We start from the raw sequence: 19179 nt of genomic DNA on the forward strand, positions 1-19179 counted from the left end.
TCTGATGATGTTTTCACAAATATGTTCAAATAACAAAACAGGTGGTGCCAATGGTGGATTGTATGTACTACTCCTGCTCACATCTACATTTACCGTCCTGCTGTGTTAGGCATCATGGTGCATTTAAAGTTCAATTTCCTTGTAAACAACTTTAGTTTGATTGGTAAATCCAATACTTTGGGTTGGCAAAATGGAACCAATTTAAAACCTTTTTTAAAATGCGTTATAAAGGATGGTGTTATGGTAGTGTGAGAGAAATTTTATATCTTAAATCCATCAAAATCTGTAACAATTTTCCCAAAACCAGGAGGTGAAACACTTATCTGTTCTGTCTCCGGAGCAGCCTGTTCTGGTAGTTTGCCCTCTAGAAATCTTGGTCCTGAAAATCTGAATTAATTTATTAAATTATTAATTAAGAAATTAATATTTTGTTTTTCCCTTTTCACCTCCAGTCTCTTGGATCTCCAAGGGCCTTCTGCTGCCCCAGATTCATTAGTTTCATTGCTCCTAGCAGAATAACTATATTCTGTCCTATGGTAGGTTTCTTAGGCATAATTTTCACTGGTGGGTTGGAGTACACCATTTTATTTAAATCATCATTTATGTTCCTAGGATTATTTTTTTGCTTTTGTCTGAAAGCCGTTGTTTCATAGTGTTCAGCTTTCTCCATTGCTCATTTAAAATTTTCCTGGTGGTAAAAGAAGACTTAATACTTTCATCTAAAATTTTAAGTTTGTTTTCCAGTTTAGTAAGGTTCTGCAAGATTTCACAGACCATTATTTCCATGAGCTCAGTACCATCTCTGTCAAAAAATCCCAGATGCAATAATTGAGAAATAAGTTGTCCATCTGAATTTCTTTGTATTTAATGGACAGTTTCCCCTAGCACTTTCTTGAATGCTTGGCTAACACTAATTTCTTATCTGAAAGCTTGTTTGTCAGTATGAACATCAAGGACCTTTTTTCATTTATACCCCATGATCTTGGTCTTGACTGGTTGCTCGAAGCTATGTGAAAAGGCTCTGACCTGAATCGATCTGACAGCAGTTTGATTTACCAGTGTATGGAGATTGTACTCACCAATAACTTTGTCTATTTTGAGGGTGAGTTTTATGAACAGCATAGGGATGTTTCTATGGGTGCAGCATCAGTCCCATCTTTGCTAATATGGTACTGCGGACCTGGGAGACCAACATGGTATTCAACTCTTCCCTTTTTAATAAGGTGGAAAGTTATGAGGTGCCTGTATACTTTTTTTCTGCGGAAAGATAGTAGAGACAAGTTGATGGAATTTATTGACTTCCTTAACCACTCTACAGATTTCTTAGAGTTCATCTGTCAGGCTGAGACAAATTCAGTCAATTGATGTAACTATGTGGCACATTTCATTACCAAGGGTTTTGCATCCAGGAAGAAAGAGGTCATCATCTCTGTCTACTCTTCCCTCATTAGGCCAGTCATCGAGTATAATGCCCCATTTGGCATGTACCTCACTAGACACATGCAACAGCTAGAAAGGCCACAAAGGTACCCCACTAAGAGGATCATAGGCCTTAAACACATGTCATACATGGACAGACCCAAAGAACTCCAGCTATTCTCTGTCTCCTATCATCTACTAAGAGGAGATCTCTGCTTGACTTACAAAGTCAGGTCTGACCTAGCTCTGTTAGAAGTGCTGCATCCCAATCCCTCCCCACCGCACGCTCCAGAGACCTCAGCCTCATTACCATAATCAACAGAACATGCTGGAGGGACAGGGTCATAACCCAGAGACTGCCCATGCTTTGGAAAAGACTTCCTATACATGTCAAGCAGAACACCTCATTAGCCCTCCTCAAGAGAAATCTTGATGAGTGGATGGAAAATAGAAAGTTCACCCCGGGGATCACTGCAGTGGCTCTACTTGATAGAGGCACTGGGAACTAACATCAGGCAACATGATGCCAGGGTACTTCTATGTGATAGGCTTGTAAAGGCTTCAGGGCCATTAGCCTAGTACACACACCTATGAACCTATAATTAAGAACAACGTTTGTGGACAGTATGAATCTGATATTTTTAGGAAAGAAATTTTTCCAATGCATACCTCCATTTTAACAGCCAGCATCCCTTTTGGCAGAAGAGAAACCTGGTAAAGGGTCAGTTTATCAGGTTAAGCCAGTTAGTGTTAGACGATATTATGTTTCAAATGGAGGGGTTCAAGCTTTGTTGTTTATTCAAAGATCGTGGCTACCCATCAGAGTTGGTTGACAAGTGGTTTACATGGCCATTGGAGAAAAGGATTACAGAATATGGACCACTCCTGTGAAAACCACATTTTATACAACACAAGAAAGCAAAAGATGACAACCTATCACAAGCTATGGTGATTCAGTATAACAGGGATGTTTTCTCCCTTCAGTAAGAGATAACTAGTCATTGGAACACTGTTTTTGGCACCCTTGGGTTGTTTGACCAAATGGAGCAAAAACCCAGGTTTGTGTATAAAAACTGTAAAATCTTTAAACTTTTGTTGGAAAATAACAAATACGTACTTACATAGTCACCAAAAATGTGAGGATGAAAAGCTGTGGGGCCTGCAAGCAATGCAGATTAATTTTACAAGGCTCCCACTTTTCGGTCAGAGGATACCCAAAGCTGATTATGGTTAATGGGAACTATAATTGTGAAATGAAGGGTGTTGTTTATATTGCCTTCTGCTCTTCCTACTCTGCATTTTATGTAGGCAAAACCAATTGCCCTCTCAAAACCAGAATCTATCAAGACTTAAATGCTATGAAAAAAGCACAAACTACTAATGCCCTTTTTAAGCATTCTAGAATATGCAAAGTTTTTAGAAAATTTGTTTTTACAGTTTTGGAAAAAGTCCCAGTCCCTATTAGGGGAGGAGAATGGGAACTTCAATTAGAACAATGTGACTTTTTTTTTTGGCAGCTCTTACGTAATGCAACAGTTGTCCCAGGTATGAATGATTTTGTTAGCATTAAATCCATTCTAAATGGTAAGGCTGCTGCAATTTGATTTTTTTCTTCTGCATACATAGGTTCATAGGACGATAATAGGCTATTGTCCCAGATACCCTTATAAGCCTAGCCAGGAATTTCTCCTATGTTCCCACAAAGCCTCCCCTGTCCAGTGGGACCCCAGGGGTGTAGTTTGTTTCCCATCCGGTTGTCTAGGTTCCTCTTAAAGAGGGCTAGTGGTGCTCTGCTTGACATGGAGAGGGAGTCTATTCCACAGATGGGGAAGTCTCCTGTCAACAAGTTCTATTAATGTTACAGACCAGGTTGAAGCCTTGCGTGTGGGTTGCACCAGTGGAGTTTGACTTATGGTATACATACTTGTTTAATTAAATTGTTAGTTTTACTCAAGTGAACTTTTTAATAATTTTTACTAAACCTGGTATGGTTTTTACAATTTCTTATTGAAAGGCTGCTATTTGAATGTATTTTTAGCTATTTGTATTTATGCATACCTTTTGTCTTTTTTGTGGTATGTTTCTTTAAGAATTCTCTTTAAGAGCTCAATTTGGTGCCATTGAGGTTTTTTTAAATAGAGCAAACCAGCTTTACAACCGTTTCTGAAGAAGTTCTACATGTTTTAGTACAAAAGCGCTTAAACTTGGTTAAAATACGGCTTTGTGGCATTCTGTGCAGCGTTCTTTGCTTTTTTGCAAGTAAACCTCTTAACCAAAACATAAAGTACAGTTGTGTAAAATCTTACCATAATGGTAGATATCCTTGCCTTCACTGCTGCAGTACTCATTACCATATGGGATTCCCTAGCATGGATGCTCAGACGTCTGGCCAGTCTACCAAACACTAATTGTTGCTTATTTAAAAGGTTTGCCAAACGTCACCAACACTCCTTGCATAACATAAGGCATAAAGGTGACATTCATGCCTTGCCTACCATAAACAGCACTGATTGCCCCAGTAGGAACACCAGTCCAAGGAACCCAAGAGGTAATCTGTCCATCAAGGAAGGAAGAGACTAGGGGGGGGGTGGATGGAAGGAGAAAATACTGTAGCAGTGAAGCAAGGACATCTACCTTTATGTTAAGATTTTACACAAATGTACCATGTCCTTACATTCACTGCTGCAGTATTCTTAACCATATGGGAGAGTGCCAAAGCTCAAAAGGAATCTGGGAAGGGGGAAGGAGCAGAAGATTCCTCTAAAAAGCCATGAAGAACAGCACTAGCAAAACCAGCCCTAGCTCAAGAGATACCATGTAGCTTGTAGTGCTTGGTAAAGGTATGCACAGAAATCCAGGTAGCTGCTTCATGAATAGAGTTAGTATCTAAGCCCTTGAAAAAGGCACCAGAAGAAGCCACAGCTCTAGTAGACTGAGCCTTAACTGAAGAAGGAAGGCTCTTGCCATGAAAAGTGTACCAAAAGGAAATAGCCTTAGAAATCCAAGAATAAATAGTTTTCTTGCCTACAGCAAGTCCCAAAGATCTATGATATAATAAACAAATAACTGATCAGATTTTCTAATAGCCTTAGACTTATCAAAATAAACCCTGAGTTGCCTTTGCATGCCAACGTATGCAGCACCCTCTCACTGTCATCTTGCAGAGAAGGGAAAAGGTAGGCAGATTAATAGACTAGTTAGGTAAAAGCTGATTAACCACTTTAGATATAAAAGAAGGGTGATTGTGCAAGGACACACTGTCCCCATGAAAGATCAAAAAAGGAGGACAAGCCATAAGAACCTGCATCTCAATCACCAGTCTGGCAGAAGTAAGAGCTAACAAAAGAACAGTCCTCTAGAAACAATGATGCAAGGAGGCTGAAGCAGCAAGCTCAAAAGGAGCCAAGTCAACTTCTCCAAAACAAAGTTAAGATCCCAGGGAGGAGGAACAGGCTTCCTGGGAAGTCTAATGTTAAGGACACCTTTAAGAAATTGTTTTACCTCAAATCTAGAAGCTAGAGGAGGAGAAAAAGGCAAACAAGCAGAGATAGGTGATAAGCGGGTCTTAATAGAAGAATAGGTTAAATCAGCATTGAGCAAGTCACACAAATAAGAGATAACAAAAGGAACATCCACAGTGAATGGGTCCAGGTTGTGAGAGGCACCAAATAGAAAACCTCTTCCATTTGGATAAGTAGGATTTCCTAGTAGTAGGTTTCCTGGTCTCCTGTAGGACTTGTAGCATGTCCTCTGAAAACAGGTGTCAGAGGAATCAAAATCATATCACCCACAGTGTCAGTTGAAGTGTAGACAGGTGGGAAAGGATGGGAGATCCCTTGTCTTTTGTGATTAGATCCACCTTGTGAGGTAGTGTGTGATGACTGCCCTTGGCTAGATGCAAAAGTAGAGGGAACCAGTGCTGTTGTGGCCAAAAGGGAGTCACCAATAAGTTTTTTTGAACATGACTTTCAGAGTGAGAGGAAGGTGAGGGAATGCATAAAGAAACATCCTCTTCCAAGAAAATGAGAGGGTGTCCACCTTCCATACCAGTGGTCCTGGGACTCCGGCACAAAATAGAGGGAGTTTCATGTTGAGAGGTGAGGCAAAAAGATCCAGTTGAAGAGTTACCCCACTGTTGGATTATGTCCAAAAACCCATCCCTGTGAAGTATCCAATTGTGGGACTGAATTAAGGACCTGCTCAAAGTTTCTGCCACAGCATTTTAACTGAAAGGGATATACACTGCCTGAAGAGTCAGTTGATACTTGACAGCAAGATCCCATACCAGCAGTGTCAACCAACAAAGAAGATAAGATCTTGTTACTCCCCATTTGTTGATATACCACATCACTGTGGTATTGTCTGGGAAACCTAGAGAGGCCCTAGAGAGAAAAGAGGATGAAAGGCCTGAAGAGCCAGCAGAAGAGCTCTCATCTCTTTGATATTGATGTGCTCCCTCTGCTGATGAGGTGACCACACCCTCTGTACCTTCAGGGAGTCAAATGTTGTCCACCATCCTATGTCTGAAGCATCTGTGAACAATTCCTGAGAGGGCAGAGTGGGAAGAAAAGGAATCCCTGGATTCAGAGACAATTGCTGAATCCACCAGTGAAGTTCCTGCCTGATACAAGGAAGAAGAGGAACCACAAAGTCTAGAAGATGTGCAAGTTGGAGCCACACTGACTTCAAAAGCCACTGAAACTTTCTCATGTGAAGTTTGGACAGAGGGTGTATTGAAATAGTGGATGCCATGAAACCCACAGCTCTCAGAAACTTCCTAGTGGTAATGGAAGTCAGTGGAAGAAGAGTGTGAAAGAAAAAAATGAGAGTTAAGGCCTCTGGAGAGGACAGAGATGCAAGCACTGGCACCATCTGATTTCTGCAACCCAGAAAAACATGATCCTGAGTAGGAGTCAGAGGAGACGTTTTGAAATTTATAATGAACCCCAGGCTCTGAAGAAGGGAAATTGCAAAATGTAGATTTTGCAAAAGGGTCTCTGGGGAGGACACCTGAATCAACAGCTCATCTAAGTGAGGAAATATTTGGATCCCTAGAAGCGTACAAAAAGCAAGGCATTTGCTGAACACCAACGGGGCAGTAGAAAGGTCAAAGGGTAAAGCAGAAAACTGAAAATGCCAGGAAGCAACAGATAAATGCAAAAACGTCCTGAAAAGAGGATGGATCGGAATATAGAGATAAGCATCCTTGAGATCCAGAGATACCATATAGGCTTGAGGGAGCAAGAGAGGAAACAGAACCTGAAGGGACAACATCTGAAAGGAAGGCACTTTTAGAAAAGTGTTTAGATGAAAGAGGTCTAGAATAGGTCTCCAAATACCCTCATTTCTGGTCACCAGAGACAGTCTGGAGTAGAACCCTTTCCCCCTTTGGGACACAGGCACCTCTTGAGTTAAGAGATTTTGAAGAACTTCTGGGGAAAAAGGAAAGTTGTTCCCAAGGAGGCTGAGGAATGCCCATAAAAGGAGGATGGGATTTCAACATCCATCAAGTACCCCTGACGAATGATTGACAGAACCCAAGAATCCGGAGTGATCTGAAGCCAAACAGGAAGATAAAGAGAAAGGTGAAGACAAAGATGAATGTGGCTGGGAAGGGACGGATAGTCACACAGCACCTGGTTTGTCTGGAAAGGAAGGCTTTGGAGTCCCTGAAAATTAAGTAGCCTTAGCAGGAGGAGCCTGTTTGCTATTCTTCCTACCTTTAGTAGAAGGGTGAGATTACCTAGGCACAAAGGCAGGCTTAATGGGGGTAGTTTCTCTGAAATTTGGGAACGGGAGAAAGAAACACATGATGAGTTATTGTCCTATCTCACTTCCATTCTTCCAGGATGGGTTTGGATCCAATCCTTGGATCCAACTCAGCCTTTATATATAAACTCGAGATCTTCCACTAGCTTGTGGCTAAACCCTATCCCAGCATGCACCAGGAAAGCTCCCCAGATCCCATTTGCTGCTAAACAAGATCAGGTGCTCATTCTACTAGCTCTGGCTAAGTATAATATTCTATTATTCTCTATTGCATAAAAATGCGTATTTTCATTCTTAATTGTTTAAACATAATAGTTTTTTTGTATTGCTTAGTGTACTTCCACCTTTTGTATTTTTTCTACTATTAGCCATCATCTTTCGATTAAGCCTTGTTCTCTCTATCCCGGCTCTTTCTTTAAAAGCTTATTTAGCCCATTAAGTTAGAGGGCTATTTCTCTGATTGCTGTTTTCCTTCTGCTTGTTTTTCTATTCAAATAGTTCATTTAAGTTAGAGAACTGCTATTCCCTTAGCCCATTTTAGTTAGAGGGCTTTCTCCTTGCTCTATACCTTTCTGTCTCCCAAGCATAGCCCCGTTTAAGTTAGAGGGATTTGCTCTCCCCTTAGTTCCTTTAAAAAATTAAAAAAAAAAAATATATATATATATATATATATATATATATATATAAAACTTCTCTAACTAGTTCTGTTCTCTGTTACAATGTCTTTTAAGGAGATGAAACTGTCATGTTTCAAAAAATGTGGACAAAAAATGTTGTATCTATTGTCTAGGAGCTGTCCATCTCCAGGAGTCTTGCTCTAACTATCATTTATTTAGCCACTGAGCACTCCTGGAGAAGAAAATCAAATTAATATTGAGAGGGCTGTTAAAAAACCCTTCTCAGAGGGAATACAAGAAGGTCTGGATTTACACAAATCTGGCAAATCTGCTACATAAAAATCTGATAAGTCTGAGAAGAGATCTTCCTCTTCAAGTGCTCCATCGGAGCCATCAAAAAAGGTTACAAAACTTCGACACCAGATCCATAATCTATCAGATCCAACAGATCTACATCTCAGGCACCATCTGTCTTGGTGCCAATGGAATTTGAGATTCAGAGACGGTCCCCAGTCTTGGAGCTGTTCTCTCTGACCATAAGATCACCCTTTTTACAGCCTACCAAGTCTCCAGCCACCTCAACTTGGTCTTCCAGGAGCTTATCCGACAATGATTTGGATCGAGTGATACAGAGGATATTAAGGAAACCAGCGCTGGCCAAGTTATTATCGGATCCAACCACATCATCTTCTGCGGAGAGTCCTCCTCCAATCTGACCTTGGACTTTGGAGCTAGAATGTCCAGAGCTGATAGGGGAAACTTCAGATCTGAGACCTAGTTCAGGATTTTTTGATCTGACCATTGCTCCGATGTCCTCGGCTCCATCAGGACCTGAAGAGTCTAGGAGACAATGATCTTTAGTCGAGTCCGGGGAGGCGAGTCAGATCTGACAGTTGTCGGATCCGACTTTGTCTCTTGGGGCATCGGCTTGGGTGGGCTTGAGTCCTACATTGGCCTTGGGCCCATTGTCTTTGATTTTGGGGAGTTCCCTTCAATCTCTTCAGATCCAGGGACTTCCTTGAATCAGGGACGGGGGGGGGGGGCTTTTAAGGTGATGAGGAGGAGAGTACTTTCGCTACAGACAGTTCCTCTGTCATCTCTGGACGTTCTTCCCCCAAAAGCACTGGTGTCTGCCTCTGTGACCTCGCTTCCACAGGGATGCAGAGATCCTTGACCTCAGGATGCCACACAGGGCACCCCCCCATTCTTCCAAAACCTCCCCAGAGTACCCTTTTGAGGAGGTCCCTCAGAAGGGACTGTGCAAGAGGAAGGATTTAGACTCCCAGAGGAGTCCATCACCTCTGATACGGACCTAATTGAAGCTAGCAGTAGCAATAAATCTGATCCCTTTAGCACATCTACACTCTACAGTGGTTACTTTCCTCTCAGTGGTCAATGCAAGAATTGCCAATGTCCCATAAAATAATGATAACAGAAACTTGCAAAAAAGACCTTTGCTGGTGTCTTTACTCCACCCATGTGATGCTAGGCTGACCATTTGTACTTCCCCAACCATTGGCCACAGTGACCACGGACGCCTCTCAGATTGGAGGGGGGGCATTATCTGGGAAAGACCGTCCAAGGCACCTGGCAGGATCACAAGGCACCATTGCACATCAATGTTCTAGAGATGAGAGTGGTGCTTTTAGCACTGCAAGCTTTCCCAGACTCTCTTCTGCTGAGAACTATAGCAGCACAGACAGGCAACATGTCAGTTGTATGGTACATAAACAAACAAGGAGGATCCAGATCTTACACCCTTTATCAAGAGGCCCTGAGGGTATGGCGGTGGGCGACCTCCTCCCAATGTTTTATGATAGCAGCGCACATCCCAGGGAAATCCAGTGTGAAAGTGGACAGACTCAGCAGAGCGATTCTGTTGCTGCACAAGTAGTTCTTAAAATAGGAGTTAGCAGAAAACATCTTCTGCATATGGGACCAGCCTTGCTGCAACCTTTTTGCGACATCCATGAATGCCAAATGCAGCAACTACTTTGCCCTTATCCCCCCCTCTGGAGGAATCGCCAATGGATGCACTTGTTCAATATTGGCCCTCTGGTCTCCTCTGTACCTTTCCTCCCTTTCCATTAATACCCAAAGTTCTTCAGAAAGCCATTTGCTTGGAAAGGGACTTGATACTCATCACCTCATACTGTCCTCATCAACTCTGGTTCTCCTTCCTGTGCCTTCATCTTCAGGAGGAGCCCTGAATTCAGGACCCATTTCCAGACCTTCTGACTCATGCATCAGGAATGCTCCATTCCTTCCTTCGAACCCTCAAATTGGCAGCTTGGCTGCTCCAATTCCAGCCATAGCCAGGTTTCCTAACCTTTCTTCATCAGAGAAATATATTCTAATTTCTTCCCATAAGGCTTTAACAAGAAAGATCTATAAAAGTAAATAGAAAAGATTCTCAATATGGGCTTCTCATAATCACATCAATCCTTTTACTGCCTCAGTCAATTCCATTTTAGAATTCCTGGCAAAATTAGTCAACGAAGGTGCAGCTTCAGCTACTATTAGAGGTCAACTAGCAGCAATTTCTAGTTTTCATATTGGTGATTCTGGCCTCAGCGTTATGTCTCATAGGCTATGCAAGACGTTTCCCAAAGGTACTTTATTACAATGACCACCTGTCAGAGATGCCCCAGCTCCATGGGACTTAAATTTCATCCTGTCACATTTAATGTTTCCCTCTTTTGAGCCAACATCATCATACAAACTCAAGTTTTTGACATGGAAAACTATTCTCTTGATAGCTATTATCTCTGCTAGGAGAGTGTCAGAGCTGCAAGCCTTGTCAATAAAGTCCCCTTACTTGCTTTTCCACAGACAGGGTTTCCTTATGAACAAATCCTTCCTTTTTTGCCAAAAGTATGATCAGAGTCAAATTTGAACCAATCTATAGAGCTACCAGTCTTTTACTCAAATTATAAGAATAAAGCATAATGCATATTACATCAACTGGATTTGCAGACAATTACATTTCTTCTTACACAGGACAAAGAACTTCAGAAAATCTGACCAGCTATTTATATATTTTTCATATTCAAAGAAAGGTACTTCAGTCTCTAAAGTGACATTTTCAAAATTACTTTCAGACTGCATAACCTTCAATGCCACTGGAGAACTATACAGGCATAGGTTAGTGTAGGAGTTGTAGGTTGAGGAGCAATTAGAGGAAATGGCTGTAGGGGAAGACCATTCAAAACAGAAGCAGGGACAATATGCTTCAGAGGAGTTCCTATTGGAACATCGAAAATGCAATTGTTCAAATCACTAAAGGTCGACCTTTAATGATCGAACAATTACATTTTTGAATGCTCCGGAAAATGTATTAAAAAAAAAAAAGGTAAAGTAAAGGGTGTAGGCAGGGGGGCAAGCCCCCTGCACTCCCCACACCCCCCGCTACTTAAATATACCAACTCCAAGATCGCGCTACAGCATAGGAAAGGGAAACCTTCCCTTTCCTGCACTTAACTCCATTACAATGCGATCTCGGAGTTGGTATATTTAACTGGGGGGGGGGGGTGCAGGGGGGCTTGCTCACAGCAGCTACTTTTGTTTTTTTTTTGTTTTTTTTATTACATTTTCGAAGTTTTAGTACTTCAATCATATGGTGTTGACCATATGGTATTCGAAGTACTGAAACTTCGATAATGTAATATGTAACCGCTTCAGAGCTAGCATCTGGTCCACAACTAGGAGCCAGATTAGACACATGAAAGATTAAAACTGCTACATGAAGTACTGCACCAGGCTATGACTGGCCATGCTCTGCATCAGACATTACTTACCCATATAACTTAGTTGTGAATACAGGGGGGTAGTAGTTGTCATAGACACAGGTGGGGAGGGGCACAGTGATGCATGAGACATTAAATTGGGATCTCATCTGCTTGAGTTGGTGGTAGATCTGCTGGACATAAAAAATCTCATGGCAACTATCAAAAAGAGTAGAAGTTCACCGATGCTCTAGCCCATTTTCCCCTAGTGGTATGAATACCACTCCAGATCTGCCTTGAAAAGAGGTCACTAGCCTAGTGGGACTAAGCTGGTCAACAAAGGATAAATAAATAAATAAAATCATAAACAGCAATGGGCACAGAACAGGGCTGGAGATTTACTTAGGATGTGGATGATATGACCAGGAGATTGGGGAGAAATTGATTATACTGTTTTGGAGGGAATAATACTTTCCAGGATGGAGGTAGATGTTCAGCAGTAATGAGTAAGTGTTCAGAATATGTGTTGGGGGACACAGCTCCAGCAAATGTGGCTACACTGTGTGTGTGTGTGTGTGTGTGTGTGTGTGTGTGTGTGTGTGTGTGTGTGTGTGTGTGTGTGTGAGAGACAGGTGTTGTGAGACCTCAGGTGGGAAGGATGCGGACTGTGGTCATCCACAGCTATGGATTCATCCCCTCCATGGAAATGGCACCGGCACTGCTGTTAGGGATAATTGTGAATCATGAGACTGTGATTGCCTGTCCATTGCATGAACTTTGACCCTCACATTGTGGCTAAATGTAGATGTGAGCAAGGACACTATTAAAACAACAAGAATATATGGACTGGGAATGTACGAAAGACCAAACTTATGCATGTCCTCTCAGTATCAGCCAATGATATTGCAGTTAACGCATGCATTTTGCGCAAATGTATGGCACTTAGTAAAGGTGTAGATAGAGCTCTGGTAGAAAACAAGCCCAGAATACTTGCTGAGAGGGAGAGCACAAAATACCTGCTGAAAGTGTGTGTTTGTTTGTTTGTTTGTTTGTTTGTTTGTTTGTTTGTTTGTTTGTTTGTTTGTTTAAAAGAGAGAGAGACAGAGAGAATGCTATGCTGATGGCCAACTTTTATGTTTGGAAGTTATTTATACCTTGTATCATGCACAGAGAGCAGGTATAAAGCAAACAGACTTAAAGCTTGAATTGTACCTTAGTTCATAAATGTGTGTAACTGGTACTGTTGGTTTATTTTTTAAAGATGCACCACAGTTGCTTGGGCTATTTTTAATTTATATTCAGTGGGCCAAAAGTTAGATTAGCAGTATAGCTGAAAACAGTCTTACAGATGTTTTGTTTTTTGATGTACTTGTGTCAGTACTGTAACTATAGAGTGTTGCAGTCTGGTAATAATCGAAAGACTCTCTTTTGGCATAATAGTGCATTGTTGTAAGATCTTGTTCATTTCTTTAAAATGGTGGCACAGAAGAAAACACACAGTGCTCTTTACTATTAGATTTTTAGATGACTGCAGTACTTCTTAGATGACTGATACTAATAACATTATAGTTAATAATTGTATCATCTGGCCTTACTCTTCTGGTAGAAAGTTGGAGTAGACAGAGTACTTATTTAGCATACGTTAGAGGCAAAGTATTTTTCAGATTAAATCAGGACATTGATAATTTAGTCAGTAATCCTATAGCCTATTTGTAGATGAAAGTTAAAAATCTGATTAATATAAGGCTTCAGAATGTAGGCTGCAACTAAAGTTGTCACACTTTATGAAACTACTACAGTGAAAAGAAATATTCATCAGCTCTGAGAAAACTGATTATTTGTAATAACTTTTATTTCTTTTGTAGAGTCTTGTGAATGCTAACAGCATCCCGGCACAAGTCCAAGGGCTTTCTATCCAGGAAAATCAGGTAAATGAAGTACTACTCAACAAAATTGCATCTGATAAGAGCAAGAGTGATTAATGTTAGAAAACGTACATGTTTATTTATATTATTTAGTTAAAGTTTCATATAGCTAATGCACATAAATAAAATGAAAAGCTGCATTGCTGTAATTTCTTTAATGTTTACGTTTTATGTTGTCAGAACTGAATCTGGTATATTTTCTTTAAAATTCCAATTAAGCTTTCCCCCCAGATCTTTACAACATGAAACCTACAGAGATTCAGGCACACATTTTCCAGCTATCATGTCATGCTTGCCTGCATATAGGCTTTGGCTGTGTATCTTAATGTTTTCTGATATTAATATCTAGTACTGATGAAAGCCCCACTCATGTAGTTGGAGTTTACAGTTAATTGATGGCTTAATTTATGCTGATAGCCTCCATTTTATTTGAACATCAGCAGATCAGGGTTACTACTCAGAGAGGCAGGATCACATAAAAAATGATGGAACAATATACTTGGTGCTCATTTAAGTTGAGATCTCAGCTGTTAAAGCTGAGGAACTGTTAATGTGAAGAACAGAAAGTTGTATATTGTTATTGTATCCAGATAAATATTTTATTCTTTACTGGAAAAGACATAGTGTAGCTGTACACTGCAAGGCAGATGACTTCACTTTAGAACAGTGCTACCGTGCTTTTTGTTTTTTTTTGGTAGAAGCTTTCAGTACCTCCAAAGGCTGTTTAACTGAATTACTGTAAATGGACGCTTTTTGCCACCAGGCAGTGTGCTAGAATATTGTTAAACAATAACTCAAAATCACATTTCTCTGAACTTCCTTGCTAGCTACCCACGGATGTCATTACAGGTGTCTGCTGCTGCTGCCTAACAGTTATTTTACCTTTTAAAAGCAGGCAGGTATGAGTTTTTTTGTATATCTTGTATATCTAATGCACGTTTTATTTTTTCCCTTGCATTTCTTTTCCCTCTTAGTAGGATATCATCTGGAGAATTACAGGCTACATGGCAGCTTGCAAACTGTGCTCTATTCCCTCAAAAATATCATTTTTTTTTGTTTTAATTCACCGACTAACATCAAAGCCACTTACAAAAACTTTGCCCAGTACTTCTCAGGTAATAATTTTTCTGGACATAGCATTGCTGATGAGATCACAGTGATAACAGTGTGATGGGAATAGAAAATATCCACGTTTGCCAGGTTGTTGTTTAAACTCTAATTTATCCATGATAATTTTAATATTCTAATAAATAGCAGAAAAAAAATTCTGGAATAAACATTCATTATAATCTGTAGCATGTTCTTTTTTTCCACTTTTTTCCATTGCACATTTAATTCATCACAATCAACATAATCATATATCTGTCTGTCTGTCCACACACACACACACACACACACACACACACACACACACACACACACACTTTATATATGTGTATACTGAAATTGATCAAAACACCCAAATCTCAACATTTACAAAGCTGACGTCAAAACATCAACTTTGCAAATGCTGATGTTCCAAACAGCAGTCTTGGTGCATACAAATCTTAACATAAAACTAATAAAAAAAATAAAAAAAAATGTTTTTTTTTTAATAGGGAAGCACCCCACATACACCCCCACATCCATACTAATTGTATATACTAACTTTTGAGTCAAAAATCTTGGGGAATGGGCAAATTTCCGTACCCTGAGAATTGTGTGATCTTGCACATATGTGAATCATCTGTTTAGTCAGTCAAATTTTGTCAGCCAAACAGATGCAGACCAACTTCAGTCAACCCATACAAATATAAATATTAAATATTAAACCATTATTTAGTCATTAATAACAAAAATAAACCAAGTTTATAATTGCAACACATTCAGTTTTTTAATTATATTTTAATTAATTATATCTTGACATGACTGGTGGTGTAAACCTTGGCCCTAGATGATTAGTCACTGATGAAGTGACACCCCGACCCCATGTTCAAAAAATGCAAAAAAACAATTATGGATAGATATCTTGACATGACCACCACGAGGACTACCATAATGACATGATTTTGGTCTTCGGTATGTTTGTCCTCCTCCCATAATGCTATTTATGCCCCTCTGATGTAATATAGACTAGTCATAAATGAGTCCCTCTCCAAGTTAAGGTGCACTGGTAGTACTGACTCATTGGCATTTTAGATGGTCCTATGAAGACATTTACTGTAGTCTGTGTTTATTTTAAGTTGGTTAAATGTTTCATGAAGCATTTTATTTATTTTTTCCCAATACAGAAGAGGTAAAACAAAATAATTTTAAGAGTTCAAATTTGATCCTCCCTCCCCCACACTCCTGACTAGCTGTGAAAGTAACCACTTCTGCGTATTCATCTATGGCTGGCAACTATTATTTCAAAGATTTAGTAAGTCACGCTACAGATAGCTGCATGTATTTTGGTACTATTCTTAATTTTATAGTTTATTGGACAAAAGTGACATGTCAGACATAAAGGCAATATTTACTCATTTGTTTAAGTGGCATTGTGGTATAAATCATTCATATTTTTCATGTAAACAATTATCCAGCAACTAACTTTAAATAGTTACACTTTAGATGTTTATTTCACTTTACTGACATATTCATGTCACAGCTTCAGGATATAAAATGTAGATGCTGACAACTAGTGAAAACTGTCTAGCCTATATCATGCAGGCTGACACAAATACCTTTGTGAGCAAAGTTATTAATATTACAACAAATTTCTTCAGTCCTCCTTCCCTTCATTTACTATCCTGTTTTTGCTGTATTGAATCAAATAGTAATTCTTCCAACCTCAAATTTTCTTATTCAGATCCATTCTTCATTCTTTTAGTACCTCAGTTCTGCTTTGGAGTTTACAAGTAACCTTTGGTTAAATTCTAGATTTGTCACTGATGTTAAAAATACTTACTATCATGACTTCTTTAAAGTTAATTAATGTTATTTTTAAATAGAAATAACTACCTCCGTCTTCAGTTTTGTCTAAAAGTGAACAAGGAAGTTGGATTTTATTGGCTATCAGTGATAAACTCACACTGTGTGTAGGAAATTATGACTAATAGATAGGAAGCTACATGTTTTGCTGAAACTGTAAAATATAATCAGATTTTGAGACACAGATTTCAGCTCAGGGCTAAGATCTTTGATTCACTGGTCCAGGGTTCTAACCTGACCTCTGATCACTGTCTATTTTGGGTTTGCGTGGTGCTGCTATGTTTGCTTGGGTTTTCTCAGGTACTTCAGTTTTTTTCCAGCACTCAAAAACATGTTGTTTGATTGGCTACACTAAATTGTTTATACTATAGTCTGGGTCACGGCTGAAAAGTGTTCACAGGCAAGACCTCTTAACTGACTAACTCATGGCAGGCAGACACCTAGACTGCTGGATAGATAGAAAGACAGAAAGACTGATTTAACGATGCTGTGGTGGTATATAGGTAGGTGGGTAGATAGAAGGCTAATATAATACTACAATGGAGTTCTTTCCTGGTTTATGAATACTCAATGTGCAAACTCTCTTTCATAAAAGAGAATAAGCTTTGTGAATTAATTTCAGTTTTACTGCTGATAAACTTAATAAAACCAAGTTTGTTTGTTTGTGTCTTTCGGCTTTTCCTGGTTAGGGGTCGCCACAGCGGAACTCCGGTCCGCTAATGATTGGCAGTTGATTTTTGATAAAGCCAAGTAACTCACCATAATTTCTTGTTGTCCCACATAACAGATTCTATTTATGTTTTTTTTTTTAAATATATTTTTTTCTCCCTGCAAATATCATCTGCTCTTTTTGCTCAACAGGTATACCAGATGCATACCTGCATTCCCCAGGCTCAAACTAACCCAAATCCAGGGCTGGTAAAGACATCAAGAACACTAGTCCAGTATTGTATTGTGGCAGGAGAGTATATACTAGCCCCCACCATCACCACCCTGCAACAGCCTTGAGGGCTGCACAATCATTGCCCTGAGGAGATTCATGCACACTTTCTGTCATGAGCAACCTCCCCCACTCAATCGGTATACCACCTGCAGGATGGAGTTTGCAAGACTCTTCATGGTGCTATTACAATGAGCTTAGGCTGCCTCCCTCCCCAGGATGGTGATCCAACATTGGCCAATCATTCCCATTCTCTGCCACCTGCTTCCTTTAGTACCCATGCCTGTGGTCAAACCAGGATGTCTGGAGCACAGTAAAGACTTTATTCCTCTGTGCCCTGAGGCTGGATTTATGTTTAGAACACATATTAGTAAAACAAAAAAAACACGTGTTCCTTCAATGGAGGCTGTGCCCCCAATAAACCTAAATCCATCTGATTACAGAGTCTTACCAGGTAAAGGCCTGGATTCTACTTTGGTGAACCCAGTCTTGTCACATAGTCATAGGATCATATGAGGTTACTAAGCTAATGGTCCCAAGGCCCTTACAAGCCTAGCCAAGTTCAACTCGCGTTCCCAAGGGTGTCTGGTTCAAACATGCACTAAAATCAGCACCTATTGCCCCTGTCCAAGAGGGACACAGGTGGAACTCCCAGGGTGAATTTCTAATTACCCATCCAATCATCTAAATTATACTTAAATAGGGCCAACAAGAGGCTTTGTTTAACATAAATAGGAAGCTTGTTCCAGAAGTGGGGCAATCTCTTAGAGACAAATCTGTCTCTCCAGCAAGTTCTTTTGATATCAATACCAGGTTAAGGTCCTTTGAGCGAGTGACCCGTGTGCCATTTGACTTGTGAATGTCTAATCGTACTCCTTCCAAGATCATGCTAACTTTAAAGAAAGGGGGATCCTTTTATTCTCTTTCCTCTTTATCAGTGCAACCTCAGCAGTAATACTTTTGGAGATCTCATTGTAGGATGCATAGGTTGCAGTCTCCCTGCAAAAAAAAAAAAAAAAAAAAAAAAAAACATACGTATTGCTGACTTATCGAACTTAATGTGCTGTGATAATCTAACAGGCGATGGTAACATGGTCTATTGGTGATCACACATCAGAATAACAAAGCAGACCTGTTTTTCTTTCTCTGCTTTATAAATGACTTGACATAATAAAAGACTCTAGAAAGTGGTATCAGTAGTTAGATAATATGCACTCTTGTTTTAAGGTACTAAACATAGCTTCAGACAACACAGATCAGTAGAGGAAAATAGTCTTGTTTATTGCAGAGAACATACATACATGAAAGACAAGGTGATCAATGTCATGTCTCCCCGAGCAGAAAAAGCTTTATTCTTTTGTACTATTTTTGACTCAAATTAACTGTATTGTCACTGCTATTTTACAGCCACTGACCAGCTAAAAATGAACACGTCTGCATTAATATTGCTACCTAAGAATTTCCTGAATCTCTATCTTTACTTTCCATATTAGGCACAAGTTTGACTTCAATAATATAACTTTCTTTTCTCTTAATAGATTTTTCTACACTGGCCATGGCACTTTTCTGTTGGAAAGAAATAAATCACCAAAAACAGATTAAAACAGAATATTAATTAAACTTTTGTCCTTCCCATATAGTTGTCCCTTCACACTTGTTAAATGCATTTTATTCTAAGAAATATGCTTAAACAAACTGCAGAGATTGGTGAATACTGGACAGAAGGAAATTTTCCCTTTTTCCTCAGTAATTATACAGTGTTGTATTAGTATATTTAGCTGAGGTGAGGTGGAAACATGGAGGCATGCTGGCAGTAAAACAGTTGCTTTATGTAG

General features: G+C 39.7%; 1 protein-coding gene across 2 annotated transcripts in view; it reads left to right on the forward strand.

The window, feature by feature from the left end:
* The window catches only part of STK39 (serine/threonine kinase 39), a 2138083-nt gene that overhangs the window by 1177618 nt on the left and 941286 nt on the right, over positions 1 to 19179 (forward strand). For both annotated transcript variants that reach the window (XM_044075594.1, XM_044075595.1), the window contains one exon: positions 13396 to 13458. In XM_044075594.1, coding sequence (XP_043931529.1) covers positions 13396 to 13458 — 63 coding nt within the window. The remainder of the gene's footprint in view (positions 1 to 13395; positions 13459 to 19179) is intronic.

This window comes from Protopterus annectens, chromosome 6.part1, assembly GCF_019279795.1.
Source record: "Protopterus annectens isolate FY-2018-M chromosome 6.part1, PAN1.0, whole genome shotgun sequence".
NCBI lineage: Eukaryota > Metazoa > Chordata > Ceratodontiformes > Protopteridae > Protopterus > Protopterus annectens.